The sequence below is a fragment of the Caenorhabditis briggsae genome (genome assembly GCF_000004555.2).
Source record: "Caenorhabditis briggsae complete genome, chrX, whole genome shotgun sequence".
Classification (NCBI taxonomy): Eukaryota; Metazoa; Nematoda; class Chromadorea; order Rhabditida; family Rhabditidae; genus Caenorhabditis; species Caenorhabditis briggsae.
The window spans coordinates 18161655-18188538 of record NC_013491.2 but is presented as its reverse complement, the minus strand read 5'-3'; the positions used below and the strand labels follow the sequence as shown (position 1 = coordinate 18188538).

General features: G+C 37.4%; 4 protein-coding genes across 4 annotated transcripts; 3 read left to right on the top strand and 1 right to left on the bottom strand.

Moving 5' to 3' along the window:
* Window positions 1-5533: 5533 nt before the first annotated feature.
* On the top strand, window positions 5534-6449 carry CBG28045 (the record flags this gene model as incomplete). The annotated part of the gene is made up of 3 exons (XM_045240490.1): window positions 5534-5536; window positions 5680-6282; window positions 6330-6449. 3 exons carry the CDS (start codon window positions 5534-5536, stop codon window positions 6447-6449), a joined length of 726 nt encoding a protein of 241 aa, XP_045098632.1.
* A 1938-nt stretch (window positions 6450-8387) lies between these two features.
* Window positions 8388-13801, top strand: Cbr-mrp-5 (the record flags this gene model as incomplete). Its single annotated transcript, XM_045240489.1, has 15 exons — window positions 8388-8464; window positions 8509-8616; window positions 9097-9261; window positions 9306-9377; window positions 9429-9662; window positions 9712-9976; window positions 10029-10176; window positions 10223-10588; window positions 10633-11243; window positions 11288-11583; window positions 11634-12043; window positions 12093-12261; window positions 12310-12700; window positions 12747-13527; window positions 13575-13801. The coding sequence occupies 15 exons, from the start codon at window positions 8388-8390 to the stop codon at window positions 13799-13801; spliced, it is 4320 nt and encodes a 1439-aa protein (XP_045093475.1).
* Window positions 13802-17643: 3842 nt separating this feature from the next.
* CBG07660 lies at window positions 17644-19854 on the top strand (the record flags this gene model as incomplete). Its single annotated transcript, XM_002645859.1, has 10 exons — window positions 17644-17865; window positions 17908-17982; window positions 18058-18177; window positions 18724-18851; window positions 18903-19024; window positions 19073-19157; window positions 19208-19302; window positions 19351-19446; window positions 19499-19657; window positions 19706-19854. 10 exons carry the CDS (start codon window positions 17644-17646, stop codon window positions 19852-19854), a joined length of 1251 nt encoding a protein of 416 aa, XP_002645905.1.
* A 313-nt stretch (window positions 19855-20167) lies between these two features.
* Window positions 20168-23281, bottom strand: CBG07661 (the record flags this gene model as incomplete). The annotated part of the gene is made up of 8 exons (XM_045240488.1): window positions 20168-20273; window positions 20806-20919; window positions 20965-21143; window positions 21194-21389; window positions 21437-21588; window positions 21644-21853; window positions 21901-22002; window positions 23171-23281. 8 exons carry the CDS (start codon window positions 23279-23281, stop codon window positions 20168-20170), a joined length of 1170 nt encoding a protein of 389 aa, XP_045093474.1.
* Window positions 23282-26884: the final 3603 nt, after the last annotated feature.

Here is a 26884-nt window from a genome sequence, read left to right as displayed (position 1 = left end):
TAAAAGTGATAATAACCAGTGTTGAATGATTTAAAATTGTCACAAACCAAGAAGTTTAGCCTGAAAATGTGTAAAACTTAAAAAAATTTATAGGCGGACGTAATTTTACATCACAATATGACAATTTTGCTGTTCGACGAAAGTTTGTGCAAGAATAAGATTTTTATATCAAAATAAATTACTACAAAACTTGATCTAGTTTTTTCTCAAACTTTTGCATTACTTTCACATTGAAAGTTGCAATTCCTATTTCCAGTTCATTTTATGGCTCCAAAGCCCAATCGCACTTTCCTATAAAGCTCATATCCGCCAACGAGGTTATGAGGAGAGTCGTAAGCCGAGGGTTGGAGAAGATTAGAAGGGCACGGAGCCCAAGAAGATGAAGCGAAATTAGGTCATTTCGTGTGACTAACAAATAGCATAACCTAATCACAAAGCACCTAACCCCACCAAAAAGCCACAATACACGGGTATTGAGGGATTTTCCAACTAATGCAGTGCAAGTAATTAGTTCCGAAATGAGCAGTAAAAACGAAGAGAAGATGAAGAAGATGAGTAGGACTTTTCGTTTCTGGTTTCCTGAAAAAAAAACGAAGAGGCAATTTTGTAAACGTGGGACACGGGATTAGAGAGGAAAACTTTCGGATGGAAAGTTTTCTTCAGTTTTCGAGATTTGAGTTTAGAACAGTATTGTAAACAGAACGACTAATTTAGGAAAAACTGAAGAAGAAATTTTGAAGTTTCCGTCTTGTGGGTGTGCTAGAATGATAAGAAAATTATCAGAAAAATCACCAGAAAAATGCAAACAATTAGAAACCGTTTTTTTTAAAGTTTATCGCAATGGAAAAGACACAAGTCAGCTATAGATGTAAGAAATAGCAAAAGTAAATGTCAAAGCAAATATTAAGAGTGAATAAAGGAAAATAAAACCAGAAGAAAAAAGATGATAAACTTCAACAAGAAGGCTGAATTGGTAGCAAGGGTTTTGATCAGAAATTTGCTCCAATTCGTCTTTTATTTGGTCTCAGACAATTCTCCAGCTATTGTTCCAAGTTCCTCGATTTCAGATTTGTTTTTAGTCTCAATTGCAGCCGGGAAATTTGAGCAAAGGCGAAATTTGTGTTTTTCAAAGACTTTTCAAAAACACGCACTTAGCTCTGAAATTCCGTAATATATTTTCAAAATTAGTGTTGCAAAAATCTGCCTGAAAATTTTTAATTAGTTTTTTGTTCACGTTTTCTTTATTGATAATGATCTGACGGAATTGGAATAATTGATTTGTTAACGTCGACTCGGAACCAGCGACTTGTTTAAAATTCAATTCAGCATCGCATTTTTCTTTTTCGGAGAGTCCCCTACATATCGCATAAAAAAGAGCAAAACGTTTGAATTTTGGTCGATGAATTCCTCACCCAAGCGTTAATCGTTCTCAGACCGGTTTCTGTAATTTTCATGGTACTCATGATGCTCAGAAACTCTATCAAGACTTCTCGATCGTCATTTCGAGAAATTCGAAGACAATTCAGAATTCAATTTTTCGGCAACCTCCAATTTAAGTTTTTGTCGCAATGGTCGCTGTTTTCTGAACAACAAATTGCAGACATTGGAAAGAGAAGAAACATTACTTTTCGCCTTCATAAATTTTTTCTTGCAATTGTAGATGGAGCATTTTAACATCCAAAACTTTGTTCTTGTGATCGATTTCCAAATGTTCCAGTTTTTCTTGATACCGTAAAACCTGTATTAGAAGGGCCGGCCCTTCTATTTTTCGTGGGGTCCCTAGGGGGGCACTTCAATTAGAGGGGCCCTTCAATTAGATGGGGCACTTGTATTTTTCGTGGGGTCGCTGAGAACGGAACTTCTATTGGATTGACATCATATTTCAGTTAAAATTTCGTTTTCTACTCAGAATCCACTACAATTCATTCATAAAAACAAAATTTCCAATATTGTCAAAATTTTAAAAACTGGCCTGATTTCGCGAGCGCCGTTCATGCAAATTTACGAGGTTTTTAAACCCGATATTGTATCGAACGAAATCAATTTCTTTGAATTTAGTGGGATTTTCAGAGTAAAATTCAGATTTCTTGGTAACATTTTCGTCGCTAAAACTTCTCGAATTTTTTCAAATTGAAAAACTCCATGCTTAATTGCGAAAATCGCTCAGACAAGACAAGAATCTGTAATAGAGCAACGGCATTCAAGTTTTCAGGTGCCAGTTTTTTTCAAAATTAGACAATTATTCATTCAAAACAACAGAAAAAAACGACTGAAAATCAAAGGAGATAGTCAAAGGGGCATTTCATTTTCAGGGGCCCTTCTAATACAGGTTTTACGGTATCCAAGAAATTCTTCCACTTGTTGCGATGCGATTCTCTCACTCTCGTCAGTCATCTCTCCAATTTTTTCTTCGCCCTCCCGCTTCAGTGTTTTCAATTTTTTCCAATCTTGAAAGCGTTGCGTCATATCGTTCTTGAAGACTTTTCATTTAAAAATTTATTTGAAACTGTGAAAATTTTAAATTTGTGTTTTGAATAACAAGATTCGCATTATCACTTTCAATTTTTTTTTTCGATTCTTTCGAACCCTCATCTTGGATATGTTTGATTTTTTGAGCGTATGCTAATTAAATCCTGCTGATATCATCATCGTGCTTTTTATTGCTCTCATCAATTTTGTCTTGCATGGTTCTAAAAATGATGATTCGCTTTAAAATCTTGAAATTTTCGAAAACGAGCCGGTCACGTCTCTAATTTTCTGGCCCGACGGGCCAGCTAAAAATATTAACACGACCATTTTTCCCACAAGTATGATATTTTGACAAACACTCACTTTATCATCCTCTCATTGGCCTCTCTCGATTTTTTGGGTGAACATAAGAGTGTCATCAGGTGATGACGCAAAAAAAAACCATTTGGGAATGAGAAAGAATAAGAATGAGGAATGGTCTGAGCAAAAATAAGAAGAATGAAACCAAATGATAATGTCAAGATTGTGTTGGTGGAGACGTTATGACGCCTTGAGAGTTATGAGTATTGTAGTCCTAATACACATCACTGGTACGTGATTTTGGGTTGTATACAGTACCGGTCAATGAGGTATACAAAATATTTTTCAGATTTTGCCATTTTTCAAATTAGAGCTCGGCTGTAAAATTCCCGATCAATTTGAAAACTTTGGAGGATGAAAAACAGGCATAATTGGAAAACTTTGCATTCACAGAATCTTTCAAACTTTCAACTACTTGCCGATTTTTAAAAATGCATCTGATTTTTTTTTCAGTTTTCCGTATAAAAACGGGCCGGTGATGTCTTTCCGAAATTGGCAAATTACATTCTCCATAGTTCGGTCAATGGTATTCCACTACAAAACGTACAATAACAAATATCAGTTTGTCGGTGTCCGCGAAGACTGTCTGCCGGGTATTTTCAGAAGGCCAATATATCACCATCAGGGAATAAGTGACTATGGAATCCCAGCTCTCAATGACCCAGCTGTTCTGATCTCAATACCACCGAAAAAGATTGACGACTCATGTTGAGAAAGATTCACGCTAGAAAAAAATACTACGACAACATACCAAACTTTAATCAGGTAGTTATTAATGCCTGGATGCTGGTGGCGCAGAAACTGCTGGAAAACCTTTGGATAGTTAAATTTCCGATGTAATACGCGATAATGATTGCCCATAAATTACTGAACAGGATACAAAATTTTCTGAAAAATCGTTCCTTCATTTTTCCAAAATTATACGTGTACTACTTACCGAATCGTTTTGTGGATTTTTTCTTTTAATTTGTCAATAAATTATAATTTGCATGTTCTGTTCTTTTTTCTAGAGTTCTAAGTCTAAGTTGATATCATGAAATTAACGGCTATTTTAGGAATTCAATTGACCGATATTCAAGTTTTCAAAGTATTAAGGCACTATATGCATAAAAATTCAACTAAAACTCTTGACAGGCTCTTGAGTTATGCGACTAACTATCGGTTCCGTTTCACAACATTAATTTTTGTTTGTTTGGCAAGACGATAAACTTCACTACCATCGAATCTTAAACAGTGGCAAGATGATCGCCAAATTCGGGACAGTTCATATGCTGTGAAAAATGATAAACGTTTTGTTGGTTCATAACTTTTTGAAATCTTTCACAGTAAACAAGGTAAACTGGTTTACATAAAACTGATGGTCATGATGTACCTCTTCAAAGATGTAAATATATTCATTCGATCTGTTCAGCATTCAAGCTTCATACAGTCAATCAGGTCATAATCCTGAACCAAATCCGCCCTATTGATCTGTGGATCTAATCAATAATCATTATTCGCAGGCCATAACCAATTCCAAATAACCGGGGCGCATACTTTATTAGATTTTTTCACAAGGAGTCAACGAGTTGTCATTCATCAATCCTGTGACGTTAAGATACGGTGAAAGGTCGTTTAGTTCCTCAGCTTTTTTTTCACTCGTCTCACAAGGGAACCTTTTAAGTGAAGATAGGAGTCAGCAGAAACCACCAACATAGATCGAAAGAGCATGGTCGAAAACCTATACAATCGTTTTCAAAGTCTGCTTACGAGACCTTTGAAGTGTTGGAATTTCAGTTTCAGCACCCGAAATCCCATTTTCAGTGTAAAATCGGCAATTTCCAAACTTGATTATCTCCACTCCTTGGAGGTTTTAGGACTTGAAATTCTTTATTATACTTAAAATTATGCGGAATTTCATATTTCGGACATTTTCTAAAAAATAAGTATTTTCGGAAAAGTTTTGAGAAGTTTCAAAATTTGCCTTGATTTTCAGTGGGCCCAAGTTTCCGAGTTGGAGACTTTTTTTTAGAAAATATGGAAAATGTCTGAAATATAAGATTTCACACAATTTCAAGTATAATACAAAAAGTTTCAACTCCTAAAACCTCCTAGGAGTAAAGAAAACAGACTTTGAAAAACTTTGAAAACTTTGAAAACGGTTTTATAGGTTTTCGACCATGTTCTTTCGATCTATGTTGGTGGTTTCTGCTGACTCCTGCCTTCACTCAAAAGGTTCCCTTGTTAGTGTTTTAGTTTTATCAGCTGTCAAATGTAAAAACTATATTTTCGATGAGGTCATAAAGTCCGTTTCACTGTATCTACATCATGGAAGGGCTAATGCTTGGAATTTTGTAATTCTTTGCTTAACGACTGTTTTAGTCTTCGTCTGGATTGTTTTCTCTTGCGAACAGAATAATCGATTAGCCGAAAAAGTGTGTGCGGGTATTGCGAAATTCCATAGGCTAATTTCTCTAAGTGTCTCAATCTCTGCCGTTTACTCTCTTTCCCCTCTCTCTATTCTATGCACTATACGTCTGCCCTCGGTCTCGACACCTTCTGCGTTTGTTTTCCACATGTTTCGATGTTTCTTTTCTTGTTGTTTCTATATCTCGTCTGCTTTTCTGTGTATTTTACAATTTTTAAAGACCAATTTACAGATATCTTATGAATCGGTAAACCTTGTATAACTGTTGAGGCAGCCTTATCGTCGTATAGGAGAAAAATGGTATGTTTTTTCAATGAAAATTGAGAAAAACACTTTTAAAATACTGGTTAGGCATTTAATAACCTTTCCATGAGCCAACGGCCAATTTACAATTATTGTGTATAGAATAGTTTTGTTTTTTAAACCACATTTCCGTTTTTCAGAACACTTACTCTGTATATTGTCGTCAGAATCTCCGAGAACGTTTCTTGCCAGCCTACTCCAGCGGAGTTTCATCTTTGCTCTACAAAGTTCCAACTACCAACAGAGACCATTTGGACCATCAAATCCCCTACCCAAAAGTTCACCTAACTTTCCGTGATAAAGTTCCCCAGACTGTGAATGTCTCCGAAGATGTCGAGAAGGACAGGATTCTTCTAGCAATAGATGGAACATATTCTCTAGACACCGAAATGCATCTTCCAAGCTCTTCAACTAGCACAATTCTTTACAATGGACTGGAGAACATCAACATTTGCATCGATACGCGTCGTCCCAAACCGGTCAGAACGGAACAGTTTCTTCATAGGTCATGCAACCCGACTTGCTATCTCCATCACTCAGTGAACCAGTACAAGGAGCTGAAAGTTTTCGTGTTGGCTAAAAAGAATTTGAGGAGTCTAGAGCCAGTTACATTGCCGTTCAGCACCTTTCTCAATTCACCGAATTCAAGAGAAGTAGTTTGTTTAGAGCACGGAAATAATCGGGACGAATGTGAAGGTCTGCTTCGAAGACTCGCAGCCGAGCAAGCTCAGAGAGATCGATTTGTGAGTTTTTTTATATTTTTTGTGGGGTCTGAGGTTTCTATTTCCAGCTATCCGCTCATCATTCTCGGCCGGTTGAAATGACAACATCAAAACGAAGGAACATGTTCTCAGAAGCTCAGGAAGAAGATGAAGCGTTCAAAAGAGCGCGTGAATCATATTATAGCTGATTGAGATAATGAAACGATCTGCGTCATCAACTCTAGCTAATTCCAGAAGTAGGCTATCGTAATCTACCATTCCTCATAATTTACTTGCTTCTTTGCTTGATGCTTTGAAACCAAATTCATCAATATCCTTATCTCAACTTTTCTCTGGGGATCATTCCAACTCAAAAATGCTTAACTATATCATTGATCCAAAAACTACTTGTCTCTTCCTGTGGTATACCAATGAACCAAATTTGGTAAAACTTGTATTAATTCAAATTTAAATGATTGTATGGTAAATTCTTTAATAGAAGTGCCCCCCCCCCTCTCACTGATAACTTTGACCAAATTTATCTCGGTTCCTATGAATTACATCAAAATTTTGTCAACTGATAAAATGTTAGTGATGATATATTCCTTATATATAAAACGCTAGAGGCGTCTGTCCGTCTTAATGTCCGTCTGTCAATTTTTGAAAAATTTGAAAAATAAATTTAAATTTACGTGACCATTCAAGAAAAAGGGAAGAGTGAAGTGCTGAACCAGTAAAATAGTAGATTAAATCATGCCGAAGGTGCACCAGCTTTCTGGTGATAAATCATTGATTAGTTACCAAAATTTTTGATTCTCGTTCAAAATTATCAAAAATGAATGTTTGCCTATAAATTGCGTTTTCTTCATCACTATTTGCGAGAATCACATCCGAAATTACTTGCGTAGATCTTGTGTAATAACTGTTCTGCGTTTATCCTCAAGACAAAGAATGTAAGAAACACAGTTGCCCCTGAGAAACGCAGGTATCCGAAGACGAACAGATGAGATATGTAGGTCAGGCGTTAAATTTGAAAAGATACATCAAAACAATAGGCATTATTTTTGTTTTTTCTGTTCTCTCAACGCAAACTTTTATCAGTAACCTTGTTGTTTTTTCAACTTTGGAAATTGATAAAAAATAAATCATATACGCGGTTATGATGTAAATAAGTTCTAATGGTCTTTTTTGAACAAACTGTTTTTATCATCATTTTTCTGACAAAAAACTGTCACAGAACACACTATGACCAAGTGTACAAAAATAAAATTGGACAAGTTTTTTCCATGTTCACCCAGTGACAAAAATTTTCCTGGAAAAAGTTGTTGTCGAATTCCCGAATTCCAAAAATTACTGACAACAACAAAGAGCAGGTGTTAATGTAGAAAATCGATCCTCGTCACCACCTCGTCATGCGACCCTCCTTTGTGCTAATGATCCTTGGTGTAGTGTAGTCCGCCGTTCACTTGACCTGAACAGCCGGTGTGTGGTGTGTGCGTCGTTGTCCTCCCTAACCCCCTTATTTTCCGTCGTATGACCGGCTAGCGCAGCAACTGTGCTCCACTGCACCAGGGATGGTTTGTATAACCGCGCGCTCGCTCGCTGTGCAGTGTCACCCTTTTTTGCTCTTATTGTCCCTTTCTTTTCTTGGTGTCAAACCTATGTTGCCATTTCTTTTTCGTCGATTTTTGAGGTTCATGTTTTTTGTAGCCTTAAAAAAGTCATAAATTTTGATAAGAAGCAATAAGAAGCGGCTGATGTGCAGCACAGAAGTCGCAATTTTCATCATCGAATATTCTATATGAGTGCAAATTGAGAAAGTGCGTGAAGAGAGGAAGAGACAGAGACGAATTATACAAAACTTTCATCATATGTCGGTTAATGACATTTATCAGTTGCAATAATCGCCTACGGCTTGAAAATGATAAGAGAAAGAAGAGAGAAAGTATGTGTGTTGAGAAGTATTTTGGGTTTTTGCTGAAAAAAAACCGTCTTCTTTCTGTTCTCCTCCCTATCTAGAACTATGGTCACGTTCCGTTCTTTTCGTACAAGTGGATTGCTCTCTCGTTTTTGTTTATTTCTTCTTCTCTTCTTCCGTTATAAACAAATATCATCAATTTTACGAAAAACAATTTTTTGCTTTGCAGATGCCCTCGGACAGCGAGGAAGTCTGTCTACAACAATCAGGGACAGGCGTCTATGAAAATGTGGTTTATTCAAAAGAGTAAGTTTTTAAGAAACCTAAAAATATGATTCTCCTGTTTACAGGTCAGCAGACAGAGCAAAAAGATATGCTGGAGAAGGAGGCAACCGGAAAACAATGGGAAGATATTCAGCTGCAGTACAGAATTTGATTCCTGTCAGAACTACAGAAAAGTGAGTGGGTAACATTGTGAAATCTACAGTAACGGTCAATAAGTTGAACTAAAACGTAGTTTTCCAATGAATCCGGTTATTTTGATCATTTTCAAAGATCTGGAATACAGTTGTCAAGTTTCCGATCAATTTGGAAACTTCGAAGGGTGTAAAACAGGCATCGTTTGAAAACTTGCCATTTACAAAACTCTCTAACAATTCCTAGTTCTCCAGCTGACTGTCGATTTCTGGAAAATCCTTTTTTGCCGGTTTTTGTAATGAAAATATAAAAAATAGATGTTTTTCACGAATCAACTTGACATTCAAGCTCTACTCTTGAAATTAGTTAACACCAACTGAAAATATACGTCCTATTTACCGGTACTGTATATTACCATCTGTTAACAGTCATACAGACAGATGCGTAGAGAATTTTGATTTTTGACATCTCCCGCCCTCCCCGAAAATCGATTCTCCCCGATTCATATCTCACTTTTGCAGAAACAAGAACAACGGAGGAAGCCGAATTGACGATGCCGGCCTTTTCTCATTTGTCACCTACTCCTGGGTCTTCCCATACTTATGGCAAGCGGTTAGAGGGAAATTAAATCGAGATCAAGTATGGGGGTGCAGTTTTTACGACAGCTGTGGATTAAATATGGCCAGGTGAGTGTCATATTGCTCTTGTCTTGATAGATAGTCTTATTCAGATTGGAAGTTTTGTGGGAAGATGAAAAGAAAGTGAATCCAAAGGATCCATCATTGTTCAAGGTTATCTACAGGTTATTCACAGATTTGTAGACTGAAAGTATCAATTTATTTTGAAATTTCAGATTCATCAGCACCCGTCTATGGTTCTCATGTGCTGTATTCTTCTTCTGTCTTATTTTCGGATTCATCGGACCAACATGTTTCATCAGACGACTGATCGCTTTCGCTGAGAACCCCCAACGCGACGAAGACCAAAACATCGTTTACTCTTATGGAATTGGCCTTGTCCTGGCAATCAGTGTCGTCGAGTTTGCACGAGTTTTGTCATATGGAGCGACATGGGCGGTCTCATACAGGTTTGGTTCTTGCTGCATCAGCAATCGACACATTTTTATCGGTTTTTAGAACTGGAATCAGAGTTCGCGGTGCTGTTCTTGCACTTCTCTACAAAAATGTGTTGAATGCTAAAGATTTGTGTGGAAAGAGTGAACCAGACGTCATCAATATTTTTGCTAACGATGGACAACGCCTATTTGATGCCGTCACTTTTGCTCCGTTGGTTCTTGTGGGTCCCCTGGTTCTTGTAGGAGGAATTGGGTACTTGCTTCTGGTTATTGGAAGATGGTCACTTCTTGGAATCCTCGTTTTCTTCATTTTCGATGTCATTCAGGTACATACAATTTTTTTTTGCAGTTCAAAATATGTAAAGTCCGTCTTTGCAGTTCATTCTCGGAAAGTCTATGGTCGCTTGCCGTAATCTGGCTATTGTGAAAACAGAGAAACGTATCAGCTTGATGGGAGAGATCATTAAGTATATCAGAATCATCAAGATCAATGGATGGGAGGATGTGTTCAGCAAGAAAGTAGACGGTTGGTCAATTAACTCTATTTTTCAAACAGACTCTGATATTTTCAGCTTTCCGCCAAGAAGAAAAAGCTCAAATTCGTAAATCTGGATACGCACAGTCCTTAGCTATTGCCTGTGGACCTGTTGTCCCAGTTGTTGCTGCTATTCTCACCTTCCTCGGAGTTGTTCTTGCTGGAAATGATCTTTTGGCCTCCGATGCATTCTCTGCTATCACTGTATACTTTGTAATGTTGTTCGGTATTCGTATGATTCCATATGGATCAAGATACTTGGCTGAAGCAGTCGTGGCTCTACGTAGAATCAAGGAATTCCTCATGTTGGAGCAATACACAACCTGGCCAGTCACCAACGCAGAGGATACTGTTCTTTACTGTGAAAGAGCAGCATACAACTACCAGCCAAAGGTTGAAAAGCGTAAGTTTTTTTTTGCCTGTATATTCTAACTATGCGGATTCCAGCAGCACCCACAAATCCAACTGAAACCGAGCAATTGGTAATTGAGCAAAACGTGTTCACTTGCAACTTCAACAAGTTCACTGTCAAGCGTGGAGAGCATATTGCTGTTATTGGAGGTGTTGGAAGTGGAAAGTCAGCAATTTTGAAGGCTATTTCTGGACATGTAAGTTTTCAAACGCCACTCTTTTGGATTTTAAAACCCTTTCAGATGTTCTCCGAGGACGACGCAATCTCTGTGGACCGCACCCAAACCGTATATGTTCCACAGAAGCCATGGATCTTTAATGGAACTGTTCAAGACAACATTTTGTTTGGTGACAAGATGAATGCAGAGAGATACTACAAAGCTGTGCATGGATGTCAATTGACTGAAGACTTGACAACACTTGCCGTAGGAGACCGAACCGAAGTTGGAGAGCGTGGAGCTACTCTATCTGGCGGTCAGAAAGCAAGAATCTCGTTGGCCAGAGCTGTGTTCCAGAGCAAAAACCTTTACTTGTTCGATGATGCGTTTGCTAGTTTGGATAAGAAGGTGGCTAACAAAATTCATGAGGAAATTATTCAAAAGTTGTTGAGAAAGAAGGCTTTGATGATGGTCACCAACAATATGGAGGTAAGAATTATCGATTTTTAAACTGAATAATGATGGAATTTCAGCTTTTATCACACTTCGATCGTGTTATCTTTGTGGAGGGTGGAAATATTGTAGCCGATGGAGACCATGACAACCTCTACGAGTCCAATGTTGCCTACAAAAACTTTGTGAACGCCTGCAGAACCTATCAAGCATCTTCCGGAACAGTTTCTCCAGTTGGCGAAGCTCCACCACCACCAACTCTTGAGACTGAAGCCTTGAAGAACTCTTCTGAGAATGTGAACGCTGCAGATGTTGATAAATTGATCAGTGACGAGGAAGATATGGGAAACAGTACTATCGCTTGGAATATTTATATGTAAGACGATTTTGAATTAGCTGACAGTTGTGAGAGTGATGAATTTGCAGGCAATACGTTCATGCTGCCGGCAGCTGGCCAATCTGGGTGTGCCTTATTATCGGATTTATCATCAACGTCGTCTCCAACATTTTCTCTACATACTGGCTCTCAAGATGGTTGAAAAAGGGACATGATGAAACAGTGACTGTTATCAATGGAACCAACTTCTTGGAAACTAGAGAAAGTCTCGCTGACAGTCCATTAACTGGATTCTACTCCTCTGTCTACTTAGTCTCTCTTGTGATTCTCACTCTTTCTGGACTCTTCAAAGCCTGTGTATTCGTCAAAGTCTCTCTCACTGCTGCTACTCGACTTCACGATAAAATGTTCAACTCGTTGATCCGTGGAGCCACCAGCTTCTTTGATTCCACTCCAACTGGAAGAATTCTGAACAGATTTTCTAAGGATATGGATGAGAGTAAGTTTTGTATTCATTGTATTGAAAAATAGTTTCAAAACATTTGCAGTTGATGTCAAACTTCCATTCACCGCCGAAGTCTTCCTTCAAAACATGATTACTTGTCTCGGATTCTTGGTTGTGATCATATCCGTCTTTCCATATTTCCTTCTCTTCGCCATCCCACTCTTCGTTGTATTTGTTGTGTTTGTCTCTTGCTTTAGAGCTGGAATCAGAAAGTGAGTGAAAGTTCTTCGTACGAGTTTGTTCGAAAATTATTTTTTTAGCTTGAAACGATCCGAACACATCTCCCGCTCTCCACTTTACGATCATGTGACTGCCAGTTTGGAAGGAATGACCACTATTCACTCCCTGCAACAAAGCAACCGCTTCTTGGACATCCTCAAGAAACATCTCGATGGTAACAGTGGTGCCATCTTCATGTTCCAGTCTGCTATGAGATGGTTGGCTGTCTGGTTGGATCTCTTGGTTGTGGTTATGACTGGATGTGTTGCTCTTTTGACTGTTGTTCTTACTGGAACCGTTTCACCTGCTGATGCTGGTATGGCTATTGCTTTTGCTGTGCAGATGAGCGGAATCTTCCAATTCGCTGTTAGAACTCAAACTGAACTGGAAGCAAAGATGACAAGTGTTGAGAGAGTTTCTTACTATGCTAAGGTGAGCTAAATTACACTGGCAATCATCTAAATCAATCAATTTTCAGAACATTCAACCAGATGGGGAATGGAACACTCGTCGTGGTGTTGATGTTTCCTCCTCCTGGCCTGCCAATGGACAAATCAACTTCTCCGAAGTGAAGCTCCGCTATAGACCAAACCTTCCCCTTGCTCTGAATGACATCACTTTTGAAATCAAGGCTGGAGAAAAGGTTGGAATTATTGGAAGAACTGGATCTGGAAAATCGTCACTTGGAAACCTAATCTGTCGTCTTTATCCAACAACTAATGGATCCATTTTTATCGATGGAATTGATATCAGCACCGTTGGACTTACCAAACTCCGACGCGCTGTTTCCGCTATTGCTCAAGACCCATCGCTGTTCTCTGGTACCGTTCGTTTCAACTTGGATCCTACCAACGAGTACTCTGACTCGCAAATCTGGGATGCTTTGGAAAAATGTCACTTGAAGGCGTTAGTTCAAGCAATGCCTGGAAAAATTGAAGCAGAAGTTAGTCATGGAGGAGATAACTTCTCCGTTGGAGAACGACAATTATTCTGTTTGGCTCGGGCACTTCTCTCAAACTCTCGCATTGTTATCCTCGACGAAGCTACTGCTTCAGTGGATGCAGCTACCGACAAACTCATCCAGGAGGTTATCAGAAAGGTGTTCGTAGATGCTACAGTAATCATCATTGCTCACCGACTTGACAATGTTCGCAACATGGACCGAGTAATGCTTCTAAAGCACGCCAAACTTGTAAACTTTACAACCCCACAAGAGATGTTCAAGGATGACTGGTCGATTTATAAGATTGAAGACAAAGGTACATAGTTCTCATAATTTCATTTCTAACATAATGTTTAATTTCAGATGACGACCAGAACTCTGCAGTAGTCGTTGGTGAGAACAGCGAGCACTCCGAGGAGAAGAGCTCACAAGGAAGCAGTCACGAGTCTGACGATATCGTCCAGGTTGAGCATGATCAAAAGGAAGGATCCGACGATGTTGTCCACATTGAGAAGGATGACGTTAGAGAAGATTCTCCAGACGCAAAGGAAGCGACGAGCAGCGACACAGATTTGGAAGTTGTTCAATAAGAAGACGGAGAATGAAATTTCTCAATTTTTGCTGTTATTAAATTTCCGAGATGGGGTTGGGAGACGACGACGTATCTTTTATTTTTTTTGCTCCCTTCTCCCATTCTTTCCTGTGTTCCAGTCATCAAAAATCATCCAATTTTTTCCCATTGCTCTTATTGTTTAATGATTCTCATACTATTCTCTTTACATCAGTTATCCTCTTGTCACTAAATTTCCTTGGTCCCAAAAATTGACATACAGGGGCACAACTCATCGCGTTCACACAACAATCTTCTCTACTTTTTTCTCCATTTTCATTGAACATTTTCTGGCTTGTCATATTTTTTTCTGTTTGGAAAATCTAGTAGATGGTATCCTTTACTTGTAAAACATTACTTCAATACTTGTACTTTTTCACACTTGACAATTTTTAACACTACCGTTAAAGTTGATAATAAAAATTAAACATTTCTACAATGGATTCGTCATTCTGAACGCTTCTAGAGACAGAAAATTGAATTATGTCTTCTCACTTCTAGACAGTGTGTTATGCTGCGAGCCTGCGCGTCCGAACAATGTTTCAAAATAGGATGCTCATTAATTCTTACTTATTTTCATAATTCCACTTCTTCAGAGTAAACAAAAGTAATATAAGACATCGGAAATTGAAGACGACCACTTATGAATTAATAAAATAGGCATTTGATACACCTGCCCCATCGTCATTGTTTTTCTAGCACTTTCCTTGTTCCTGGTACTCGTCTAAGTCACGTAATTAATTGTATTTATGGTTGAGAGATAAAAAATAACTTCCACTCTTCTTCCAATTTCCTGTCGCTTCCTTTGGTATATTGTTGGTGAGGACGTATATTCTACTAAGACCGGAGAAAAAACAGAAAATGCGAGATAATTACTCGTGAGCTCATGACGGTCACACTTAGTTTCTTTTTCTGCTACTTCGGGGTTTTTTTTCTCTTTTGGGTAGAAAAAAGTTGAAGACACCAAGTGAGGTTCAAACTTTTGCAGAGTTAATTAGATTATTGTCAGTCTTAAGGTCATAAAGGGCACAAGGCATGGAGAAACAGAAATAAGCGAGTTTTCTTGGAAACCATTGCGTTGTGTACCATCATCGCTGGTTAAAAAACGGTGAGAGGAAACTATAGTGGTGTCTTGCGCTAAATTTTTTTTCAATTTCTCGTCTTTTGTCCAACATATTCATTCAGAGGAAAACCCTTAATTTTCATTTAACTTGAAAAATCCAGTAATCTAAAAAACTTTCTAGCGCAAACACTACATTAAAATGTCCCACGGATCATAATCTTTAAGTATATTTATCTCATTTCTCGTGAAAATTTCAAAAAGTTTTCATCTGACAAAATGTTTATCGTAATATCAAAAACATTCTGTCCGTCCACCTCTTTTTTATATCTTCCACAGAAACTTATTTATATTGACTCAAAGTTAGGGGAATGATTGTATTAGGGCGTTTACAGTAACTTGAATTCCAGAAATTAAAGAAAACGTCGGATTTTAACTTTTCTGAGTACATTCGTTTCAAAAAATGCAGACACCTGAAAATTCTCTTTATCTCTCAATAGAACTTTTCTCCCTGACTGAACATCAATGGCAGGACCCACGTTTTCTGTTTATCCTGGTTTCTCTATTTTTTTTTCTGACGTGCTGGTCATTTTCTAACAGAATCTAGATTTCCAGGAACAAAAAATAAAAGAAAATGCAATTGAAAATGTATAGAACACCGTGAAAATCAGAATTTTTTATATTCGTGTTCATTCTTTGTCTTGTGGAGATCCTTGTTTTCTAGCGTTGTGTCTGAAAATTGGAATCCGTTGCATCTTTTTCCTTGTTTTCTATTTTTCAGATTTCCTTTTTAATTGCAAACTCTCTCGCTCAATTCGTCAATTCCGTCTCTGAAATTTTTTAGCTGAATCTCATTATCCTCGTTCAACCAATTATGTATAGAAAGTGAAAAACTATTAAAGCTATATTAAGTGCCGTGTGCCTGCCTGTCTAAAAAATAAATGAGCTGAAAAGAAATTATTTCCAGCGCTTAATAATAACAATGGTGAAAAACGAATAAGGAGATGATGATGATGATGATGATGATGAGTGTCTAGAAAAAGAGAGATGGGGGAAAAAATTCCATTTCGGTTTTTTTTCTTACTTTCTTACTTCCATCTCCCCATCCTACCATTTAGAAAAAAAGAGGATGTCCTCCGGAAAGAACTCATTTGATAAGTTTTATAATTTTGGCGAGGAGCTAATCATCATGAAACCGAATTCGCAATGGGTTCTCCTTGTCTTCCTTTTTCTCTTGTTTCACTTATATTTGACTTTTTTGTAGCTTTTTCTGAGAATCCTTATAATTCATTTGGGGAGCTAGAAAAAAGGGCTTTACGACTTGACATATTCGTTACTCTTGGGACCACAGAAATATCACTACCAACTTGCTTCGACTTTTGGACTTATTGGTCAGTTCTTTTCCTTACTATGCCTTTTTGTGTGTGTGTGTGTGTTTTTGACAAAGTAGTCACTCAAAAATAACTTTTCTCTCTTTGATTGGTGGTTTCCGGAACCCCTTTATTGTTCTCAGAACTTCAGCTCTCATTTATTTATAACTATTCGTTGGCGATACAGGAGAACACACTGATGCTTCCTATCCCATGTGGTGCATCCGACACCTCCGTGCTCTAGGAATAGCTGAATTCTAGGAAAAGGTTATGATACATTTTAATGTTTCCGATGGTTTAGTAAATCTTGGTTTAGATTCGTGTCGCTTTAAATGATTTCTTAGAAAATCAAGATGAAAGGAAATAGAACTTGGCAGATGGGAAATGGGGGAAACGAGGAAAAGTCGGGGTGAGCTCCCCGTTCAGAATGTTAATTCGAATTGACTTTAGTGCTTGTCAAGTCCATGAAGACATCTTCGAGCTGGCTGTAACCAATCCTACGTTTTTGTATCCAGCCCATTTATGAAAAGGAAATAAAATTCATTGGAAATTTTTCTATGAATTTTCAGTTCTGAAAACTCATATATTTTTTTGGTTTAATAACTTTCATCCTCATCATCGTCAAAAAAACAATATTAAAAATATTTTTCCACGAATTTCAACATTTTCAGTTTTCCATAGAAATGACGATAGAATTTAAATTTCATCCAAAGTAAAAACACCTGCTCTCATTTGAGGCCTGAAAAATTTTGCATAAATTAAATTATTTAATGGCTGACGACGTGCTGTTCAGAGTAGTGCTTTATTTTGATTGGATTCAGAAAATTAGTTATATTTGTTGTTCCTGGAAGGTAGATTTCGAGGACAGTAGCGAGAAATCCGTTGATTGGCTTCTGATAAAAAATAGAGCAGTTTTTTTGTTGATCACTATTCCATTTTAACCGCTTCTTTAAAAATATTTTTTCTAGATGAACTTGATGAATAGATAATTTAATCTTATTGCCATGACATTGAATTAGTGTCTTTCTAGTAATTTTTGCATAAATGAGTGTTTCTCTCTGGATTGGCATCATCCCCATTATTTGCCCTTCTGACCCAAAAATTGTTGGACTTGTCGCCGCATCTCTCATTAGGAACCAGAGAGCATGCTCAGAAAATGAGTCCCGCTAATAACAAAGGCCCGACATAACAAGGGCACAGAATCTAGTGTTCTCAATGAGTCTATCTTGGTGCTTCGCGCCATAATTGCTTGTAGTCCTTGTAGCTACTCAGAGTTTTTGAGACCCTCATATTCTTGAAAGTTTTCTTTTCTGAAAAAATCTGTTTATGAAAAAAATAAGCTTCTTTTTTGTATAGTTATACAATTTTCTCAGCAATATGTTATATTTCAGTATGAACGACACTTACTCGAACTACTCCCTCTTCGAACAAACTTATTCAAACGTCTCCAAGCCCTCCAACAACACTTTGAAAAAACAAATGATTGCCCAAATTTTCTTCATGATTGTTCACCAATCCGTCATCATGGCCGTTTCTTTGTTGGGAAATCTGTTCCTTCTTTTTGTGATTTTCCGAGGAAACCGTGTGATGAAACGACGTGTGTCCCCGGTTCAGGTTGGTTACTGTACCTGCTAGCTACAAAGTATTTTTTTTCAGCTTTTGATACTCCATACGTGCGTCGCCGATCTTCTCTTCGTTTTTCTCTCACTAGGCACGGAAATTCTGACGTTGGTAAGTGGAAACCAATTAAAATAAAATAATTGAGTCCGCTATCATCAAAACAATGGATATATACTGTATTTCCAGATGGCTTTCCCAAATTATTACGGCTCAAATTTTACCTGCAAATTCATGAGATATGTTCAAATGTTTCCGATGTACGCGAGCCCGTTTCTTCTAGTTGCAATCAGTGCTGATCGTTATCAGGTGAACCATTGTTTTCATTCAACCTACAAAATACTTGGGGAGCATAATACAAAAGAGTCAAACATCATGGAAAATATCGTGCAGGTGGAATTGTACAAATAACTTTTTTCTTTGAATGATATTCTTTTGAAATTCCACCTGTAGAGAACATGGCTTTGTTCCGTGTAATTGGTTGGAGGCCCAAACACCAGAAACGTGCATATCCAATGAATTCAAAGTGTGAGTTCAGAGATATTAGCTCGAGCAAGCATCCATATTCAGAGGGACCCCCTCCTGTCAAAAAGTCATGTAAACATGTTTTGCAAGCATAGGGACCCTGTGTTTTTTGATTGTGTGTAGGAAGAAGAAGAAGATAGAGGCAAAAAAACGACGAGGAGTAGGAGGAAATCGTAGAGCTTCGAATCTCACATGTCATAGAGGTTTATGTATATTTGCAAGTTTCATATTCATGTCAAACTCGAAAATCAAAGGGACGGAAGTGTGGAGATTTTTGAAAAACTAAACTTCCGGGATAATAATAGACTCTATGTTTTTTTTTGTTCTCAGGCAATATGCCGACCACTGGCTCACTTCCGCTCATCTCGATATCGTCGTCCAAATTGGATGGCCGCCATCGCCTGGGGCCTTGCACTGCTCCTCTCAGTTCCGCAATTTTTTGTCTGGACGAAAAATGGGTAAATTATTTGATGAAGTGAGGAGAAGGGGAAAATGAGTTTTTTTTTCAGTAAAACCGGAAGATGTTCAACAGTTTACGGGGTTAATCGAAATATCATCAAGAGCGTCTACGTGATTATGTTCAACACCTTGGCCTGGCTTCTTCCATCGATTTTCGCCGCATTTTTCTACTGTAAGAGTACTAGATTAGAATTTTGTAATGAATAATCTAAAATTCCAGATTGTGTGTGCAAAGCTGTCCGTTTATCATCCAACAAGTCCGTTCGAGCCATGGATAGTCAAAAGAAAAATGGAAAACAGTCTACGTAAGAAAACAATTATCTTTTCCGTGATAATTGCCTAGATTATTTTTCAGCGAAGCCACCGAAAACTACATTGAAGAGCTCAGGAAGAAATCTAAGGGCTTCCGACAACAAATGTCCGAGTTTGACAGAAAGCGTGTTCAAACTGGTATGAATTATATCGTACTATTACAGAAATGTTCACTTTTCATTTCAGTCCGCCTCACAATCACCATCGTTGCTTGCAACTTCTTTCTCTGGATGCCTTTCTGTATAATTAACGTTATTCAAGCTTTGTGGCCGGATGTTTTGAGTGTGTCTAAGCTCTGAAAGGTTATTTGAAGTCTTGACCAAAAATAATTCAGGTCCCGCTTTCATCAACAATGTGTCAGTTCTAGGCAACTTGAATTCTTGCCTAAACCCGTGGATTTACATCCTTTTCAACCGATCTCATGTTAAGAAAGCTCTGTGTCAGTCAAGAGGAACTTCAGAGCCTACCACTAAACGAAGTCTTGTGAATTTTGGTAATAACTGAATTTCAGTTTTTTATATAAACTTTTTTCTTGTTTCAGATACTTCAACAGCCACCAACAATAACAACAACAACCACAACAGTACCCAAAGCAACAGTCTCAACCATCATTGCAACCATCGTTCCAACTTTAAGTACAAGAGAGTGCACCAGAGGTCCCACTCCACCGATTGCACTTCGTTCCGATAAACTACAAAAACCTACAATATTTTTTAAAAATCATATTTTATTTCAATTCAAAAATTTTCACACATTTCAATAATACAAGCATTTTTTCATTATTATGACAGTTGTTTTCGTATGAGAACTTTTTTTTGTGTTTCAATGGTATCTACAACATTCACAACAAAAAAGGTCGGTGGGGGGGGGGTAATGAGAAAAAAAAGGGAATGATGTAAGTGGGAAGGGAAAAGGGAAACGTAATTATTCTTAGTTAATCGTAGTCGGAAAATAATTTCAAATACATAATTAGGGGAGACGCGAGAAGTTTTATTTTCGTATTTTACACGTGGTCTCCAGTCTCGGAAGTGACCGATTCGTTCTCCTTAATGACTGTCAATTTTTCTATTAGGGTGTCGGCAGGAACACCTCGGCGAACAGAGTCTTTTCTGGAATAAAAAAGTAAAAATGTTGATTTTCAAAAAACTTTAAAGAGCATGTACAGTAAAGGGCGATAAGATAAGCAAAAATGTGATTTTACGTATATTTCGACTATTTTCAAACGTTCAGAGACTGGCTGTTACGTAACGGATCATTTTGAAAATTTTGAAGGATGTAAAATAGACCTAGACTGAAAATGTTGCATTCACAGAATTTTCGAAAATTCTTAGTTTTAACTATTCACCGATTTCTGAAATACAGCCCATTTGGCCCATATCTTGCACTGAAAAAAGTGAAAAAACTGGTGCTTCTCAGAGATCAGCAAATAGCTGAAAAAAATGGGAATTTCAAAAAATCTGTGAATGCAAAGTTTTCATCCAGGTCCGTTTCACACCCCCCGGAGTTTTCAGAGTAATCAGACACTTGACAGACAATTTTCAGACTCCTGACAATGGTCAATATAGCCGAAATGCAACACAAATACGTTTTTGTATACACCGGTACAATGTAGAAGAGAAATGTTCAAGGTTCTAAACCTACCCAGACTTTAGCGAACTATTTCTGGAATCTTCGAACTTCTTCGAGTCGCTATCACTTCCACCTCGCTTCTCGCCATTTTTGTGAGCATCTCGGATGGTGGAATTTTTCGTTGACCTGAAAACATGGTATTTTGATCAAAATTATTTTCAGAACACTAACCTTGTGTACATGGACAATGGAGTTGTGGGTTGTCCCTTCACTCGGGCCGGTTTGGTGATCTTCTTACATGTGATGACGTGAGCACAAATGCTGCGAATGTCCGGGTTAATCAGACAGTAAAAGTAGAAATTCATGGCAAACTTGGTGAATTCTAAAAGGTTCACAACGGCTCGGAAGATCTGAAAACTTCGAGTTAGACTTTACTGTTTTATTATTTCGGCTTTCAAACCTGAAATCCAACATTGTTGTTTTTGGTGTCAGCCACTAGAATCGTCAATGGAGCTGCTGGAATAGTGCACACAAAGAAGACAATCACAATGGCGAATAGCAAAATGAATAATCTTTTTTCCTCTTTTTCACTTTTTTCGAACATGAACTTCTTTTGAGAATTTGCCAATCTTTCCATCCTATCACGTTTGGTATTTCTGAAAATGTTGCTTTCGTAATCTACAATTCTAGCTTAGTGTTGTACCTATACGTAATGAGAATTTTGACATTGAGAAATGCGACAAGGAAGAACGGGAAAATACGGGATATGAGTTCCCGTGCCGTTTCATAAATCACAAACCAATCCGGTCGTTTTGCGTCACAAACGACATAGGGGCACACGGAAACCAGGAAACTCTGAATGTAGAAACAATATGAGCATGAAGATCATTTAGAAAAATAGAACAATTACCTCTGGAACCAGATCCGATATGTCATGAACATTCTTCTTAACCGCCCATGGTGCATAAATACAGAAATTGAACATATAAGCAAGCGCAAATAGTACATAACAGATTTTCCGGGACCTTAAACCATAGGCAAACGGCTTGCACACCGCCATATACTGGGACAGTGTCAGAAAAACGACAATCCATACACTAGAACCCATTAATGCATTCGCCTGAAATAGGAATTTTTGATTTTCAGACTTTGTCATCTTAATTTTACCAGTGGAAACCCGATGTGAGCATAGAAGAACGCTGATGTCTTGGAACAGGCGCGAATGTCCAGCAACCACATGATCATTGGTATAACCGAGAATTGTGTAAGCTGGAAGAAGGAGGTGTTAAAGAAAAAATTCGAAAATTGAGTATCAAAAACCATTCTTTAGTGTCTGACGTAGCACATTTTGATCCCGCTTAATTAACAGGAAGTTAAAATTAGGATTAACTGTGGAACTCGCACTTTTTCATAGATCTAAACTGTGGAAAAGGCTAACTCGAATATCGCAAGATTTTTCGGAATGGCCTTTTCGGAATTTCGGAATATTCCGATTTTAAACATTTCGGGATTTCGGAATTTTTTGGTTTTAAAAATTCAAATATTTAAGTAGAAATTCAATTTTTTTTCTATCACAATAAGCCCAAAATAGGTGAAAAATTGACAGTACGATTTTAAAAACGCAAGAATTGGAAGTAATTCTGCCGGCAAACAATTTTCGCGCGACATACTGTAGCCCAAAAATCTATAGTTCCGAAAAAGCTTCGGAAATATTCCGACCGGAATTTCATTCCGAAATTGGTGGGAATTTTTGGAGGCTTTGGAATTCCGAAAGCCGTTCCGAACATCCCTGGTGTATTTGATTTTATAGAGCCCATGTGAACTGTATCCTCAATTATCTCGGTTCATTGAAAAAATATCAAAAAATATCAACTAACAAATTAATTATCATAATCTGACCTATATCTCATCAATTGACAGTTGTTCGATATTTCTCGTATTAACCGAGATAATTGTATTTAAAAAGCCCGTATATGGTAGGCATCTATCAGATCGAATACAGTAATTTAATTATTAGAAGATCTTTTTTCCTGTTTCTGATTACTGTAGCGCCCACTTACTAAATCCGTCATAGCCAATAACGTCAGGTATGTGTATATAATCGAAGACTTCCGGAGTAGGGGATGTGTGAGAGTGACGACAGTAGGACATCTCCAACGATTCCGAATATGATAATAAATGGAGCAATGTATGCATATGTGATCTGAAAATGGTTTTTTGGATTATTCCCGACGTTGTCACTTTTTTGTCTTTTTCGTGAATTGGCGACTGTGTCATCAAATAATCAAGTCCGAGATAAATAAATCGAATTTGGACTCCTCTAGACACAGTAGTACTACTCCGTGTTGTTCGATAAAAGATAGGGAAAAATAAAAAAGAAATCTTCTTCTTTTTTTATCCCTCATTCTTTTTTCTATTCGCCTATTCGTTTTCTAACCTTATTTATGTTTGAAGTGGCTTCTTCCCGTGGCGAATGACTCAATAACGTCGAGAAATCAATCGTCTCGTTTTTCCGTAGAAATTGACACAAATGGTGAGACACTGCCATTGCTCAGTTTTCACACTGTTATTCAGGAGTCAACGGGGGGCTCCCCAAAAATAACACACTGAGATTGGGCGGTGAGAAAAAGTTCAAAGATGAAGAAGAAGAGGAGTAGCTGAAAGAAAAATAGGATAAAGAAAACACATAGAATAGAAAGTTTTAAAATAACGTTCGGGATTCAGGTTGGGACTCAAAACTCAAGAAATATGCAAAAATGGGTCTAGAAGAACTAGTCATTCGGTGTTATGTAAAGTGGTATGCGGGGGGATAGGCGAACTACGTGGAACTAAAAACGAAACTGGATGATTTCATAGTGTAACTCTCTTTGCAGACATTTGATTCCCGGAAGTTGCAGGTTAACTGAAAGCAGATGCTTTCAAATTTTAGAAGATTTGCCAAGTTTGTGGACCTCTACTTCTAAATGGCAGCAAAATAAGAACAGAGGAAAATGAATTCTGTTTTTAAGTACTTTCTGCTTTGTTGCAATTCAAAACTGGTATTAGTTGAATATGCTGAATTATCTAAAAATTTAATTTTCAAATAAAAAATAAAGAGAGTCAAATGAGTAAACCGGTTGGCTGAAAATGGTCAATGGCTTGACTACACCAATTCTTTTGTTCTCAAAATTTTTGTTGGTATGTAGTTGTTTTTTGTTTCAATGTGATTATTGAAACCATTGAGGTTTAAAATTGAAATTGAAAACACTGAAAAAAACAGCAAAACACGACGGTACCTTTTCGATCGCACTCACAAAAAATATGAGTAAAGAGGGAACAACATGTTCTCCTCACTCTTCTCCACTCCTCAAATCCTCCGATTTCATCATGACACCTAACGACTAAGGTTAATAAAATTCCATTCCTCGAAAAAAATGAGATTCTAGGAGTTTTGTCGAATTCAAGTGGATATGCGCTTCTCCTCAAGAGTCACGGAGCAAATTCAAGTGTCTTTTCCCTTTTTCCCTGCCTTTTTTAGTGATATAGAAAGCGGCATAAATCTTCAGGCCCTTCTCATCATGTCCGACAATTTTTGCTCTTTCTAGCCCAGCACGTTCTCAGAATAATAATTGGGAACGATGGAGAACTAATGGAACAACAAATAGCACACAAACCTTTGTTTTTCCCAATTTGCTGTCAGTGGATGGAGCTAGTTTTCATGATCAGGATGACTTCTGAAAAAGAAAAACATTAGGAAGCTGAAAATGTTGAAACCAGAAACACAGTTGGACACAGAAATTGAAATAATTTTTCGAAGAAAAAGCGAGAAAACGGACGGAAGAAAAACAAACGAGAGATAGAGATAGACTTTCGTCATAACGTTTAATTGAATAATCTAGAAACAACAAGATGTGTATGAAGAATTTTCTACATGTTACATTTAGCTGGGTGGTGGTTTTTTTGATGGAAAATAATGAAGAACAATGTTTTGCATATCCAGCAAAATCCTAATGACTAATGTTCATTCATTATATTGAAATCATAAACCGCGATAAAACAACACAGCCACTTGGTTGGTTTTGAATAAAAATGTGTGGCGCGATCAAGCTGCTTTATGTCCGAAACAATTAAAACAAACGGCAAGACTACCACCAGCCACCTGCCAGATGAGAAAACCGCTAAGCACTGACTGGGGCCTGGTGGAAACGAACGACCGATGGGGAATACTTTGACATCAATCAATCTTCGGAAACTAACGCTTAGACAACGACGACGTCGTTGAAAAGTGGAGCAGGAGTCGGAACCGGAAAGAAAATGGAGCCAGTAGAGCTCCACCAAGCAGACAGGGTGTAATTGAAGTGGAAGAAGGAAGACAGAAGATCTATTACGGTAGTAGTTTTCGCTACTACCCGAGACTTCTTGTCTCCGGTCTACATTTTGAGATTCTGAATGAGAAGACGAAGAAGCTTCAGTTAGGTGTCTTAGTTCGAGTCAAATGATTGAAAAACAAGATTCCAAAATTAGCCAAATCAGAAGATATTTGTGCATGAAGCCATCAACCCTCTAAAGAAAATATATGTTTGTGATTCAGAGGGAAGCAGAAAATTTAGGGTATTATATGTTTCTCTGCAATATAAAATTATTTCCAAAGATCTAAAGAACTAATAAACAAGAGCGTTGCGACTGAATTGCAAATGAGAGACAGAGAGCAACTTCCTGGGTAGGTCTGTTGGAAAACGAATGATAAGTGGACCACTAAAACAGGTGAATTTTTTCAAAGAACTTTGGTCGGAAAATTGTGATTATTCTGGTTTTCGAGAGGATCAACTGAAATTACGGGAAATTGTGAAAATATAAATTTCTGATGGACTATAATAGAATGGATGACTCGATTTGAATTGTAATTTCTATAACTTGTACGATTTTTTTAGATTGACGCAAGATTAATTTCTTAGAATGACGTTCAATTGTATGTATTATGTAGTATTCTGATTTAACTCGACCTAGTGCAACTGAGAAATAGATCACAAGTGTTAACAAAACAAGTAGTTGGCTAGAATATTAATTTTTCACTATTATTCTGGTTAATAAAATTAGAAATGTGGAAGAGAAAAACCAGAGCCCGTGACGAAAGGTCCCACAATAGTAACCTACAGATAATTTTATTTTCTCGTTTTTCACAAAAAATTTTACTGAAAACCCATGAAAATTGAGAGAATAAGTATGAAGAAAAAATATTTTTAGGTTTCGGTAGTTGTCGCTATGAAACCTTTTTGTACCAGAATTTTTTCGAGTTAAAATTGAAAGAAAATTCTGAATAGATGTAAAAACATCAAAAAAATTATCACTTCTGAACAAGTAAAACTTCCCTTTTTAAAGTTTTTTTTTTCAAATTATCATAATTATCACTCATGAAAATTGATAATTTTGCCAGAAATTTTGCAGAAATTAAGACTAGACAGCTTTTTGACTATTTAATTTATTCTGAGTGACAAAATACTCATCGGAAGGTTTGTGAAGAGATCAAAATTCTATATATTCCGTAATTAAAATTAGATTTTCCAACAACTTCAAACAATGAAAGAACCCGGCCAGTACACCAATATGGAAAATTTAAATGAGAAAGAGCGAGAGGATACACTCGACGACGCTCTTCCGCTTTTGTTCTTCTCCATCACCATCATCCTCATCACCATTTTTCTTGGTCTTCTTCATGTTCTTTTCTTAAACATAGGTCTTACACGCATATTCACGCATCCAAATGTGTCTATTTGAGAGAAATAATCATACGGGGACTGGTGCACAGTAGAAAAAAAAGAAGAGTATCTATTCAGAAAGCAAAGCTCGTCAAACCCTAATAAACAAATTGACCATCTAGCCAGCCGTCAAGTGCCTTTTTTCGAAAGAAGAGCTCGTTTTTGTGTCATCGCAAAAAAAGAAAAAAAGGGATATCAGTGCAAAACTGATTTTTTATCCGATGATTCAAATCATACGCTATTTCAATGTTTTTGAGAATCTTAGAATAGAAGGGAGTGGTGATTCAGAAGAAAATTGACTGAGCTAGACACAAGAAATTACAGAAAAAGCGATTTGCAGACATATGGTCGGTCAATTCTAGTGTGCTAATTTTGTGATTCAAAATATCTTTATTTTCAGAAATGTGAAGTGTAAA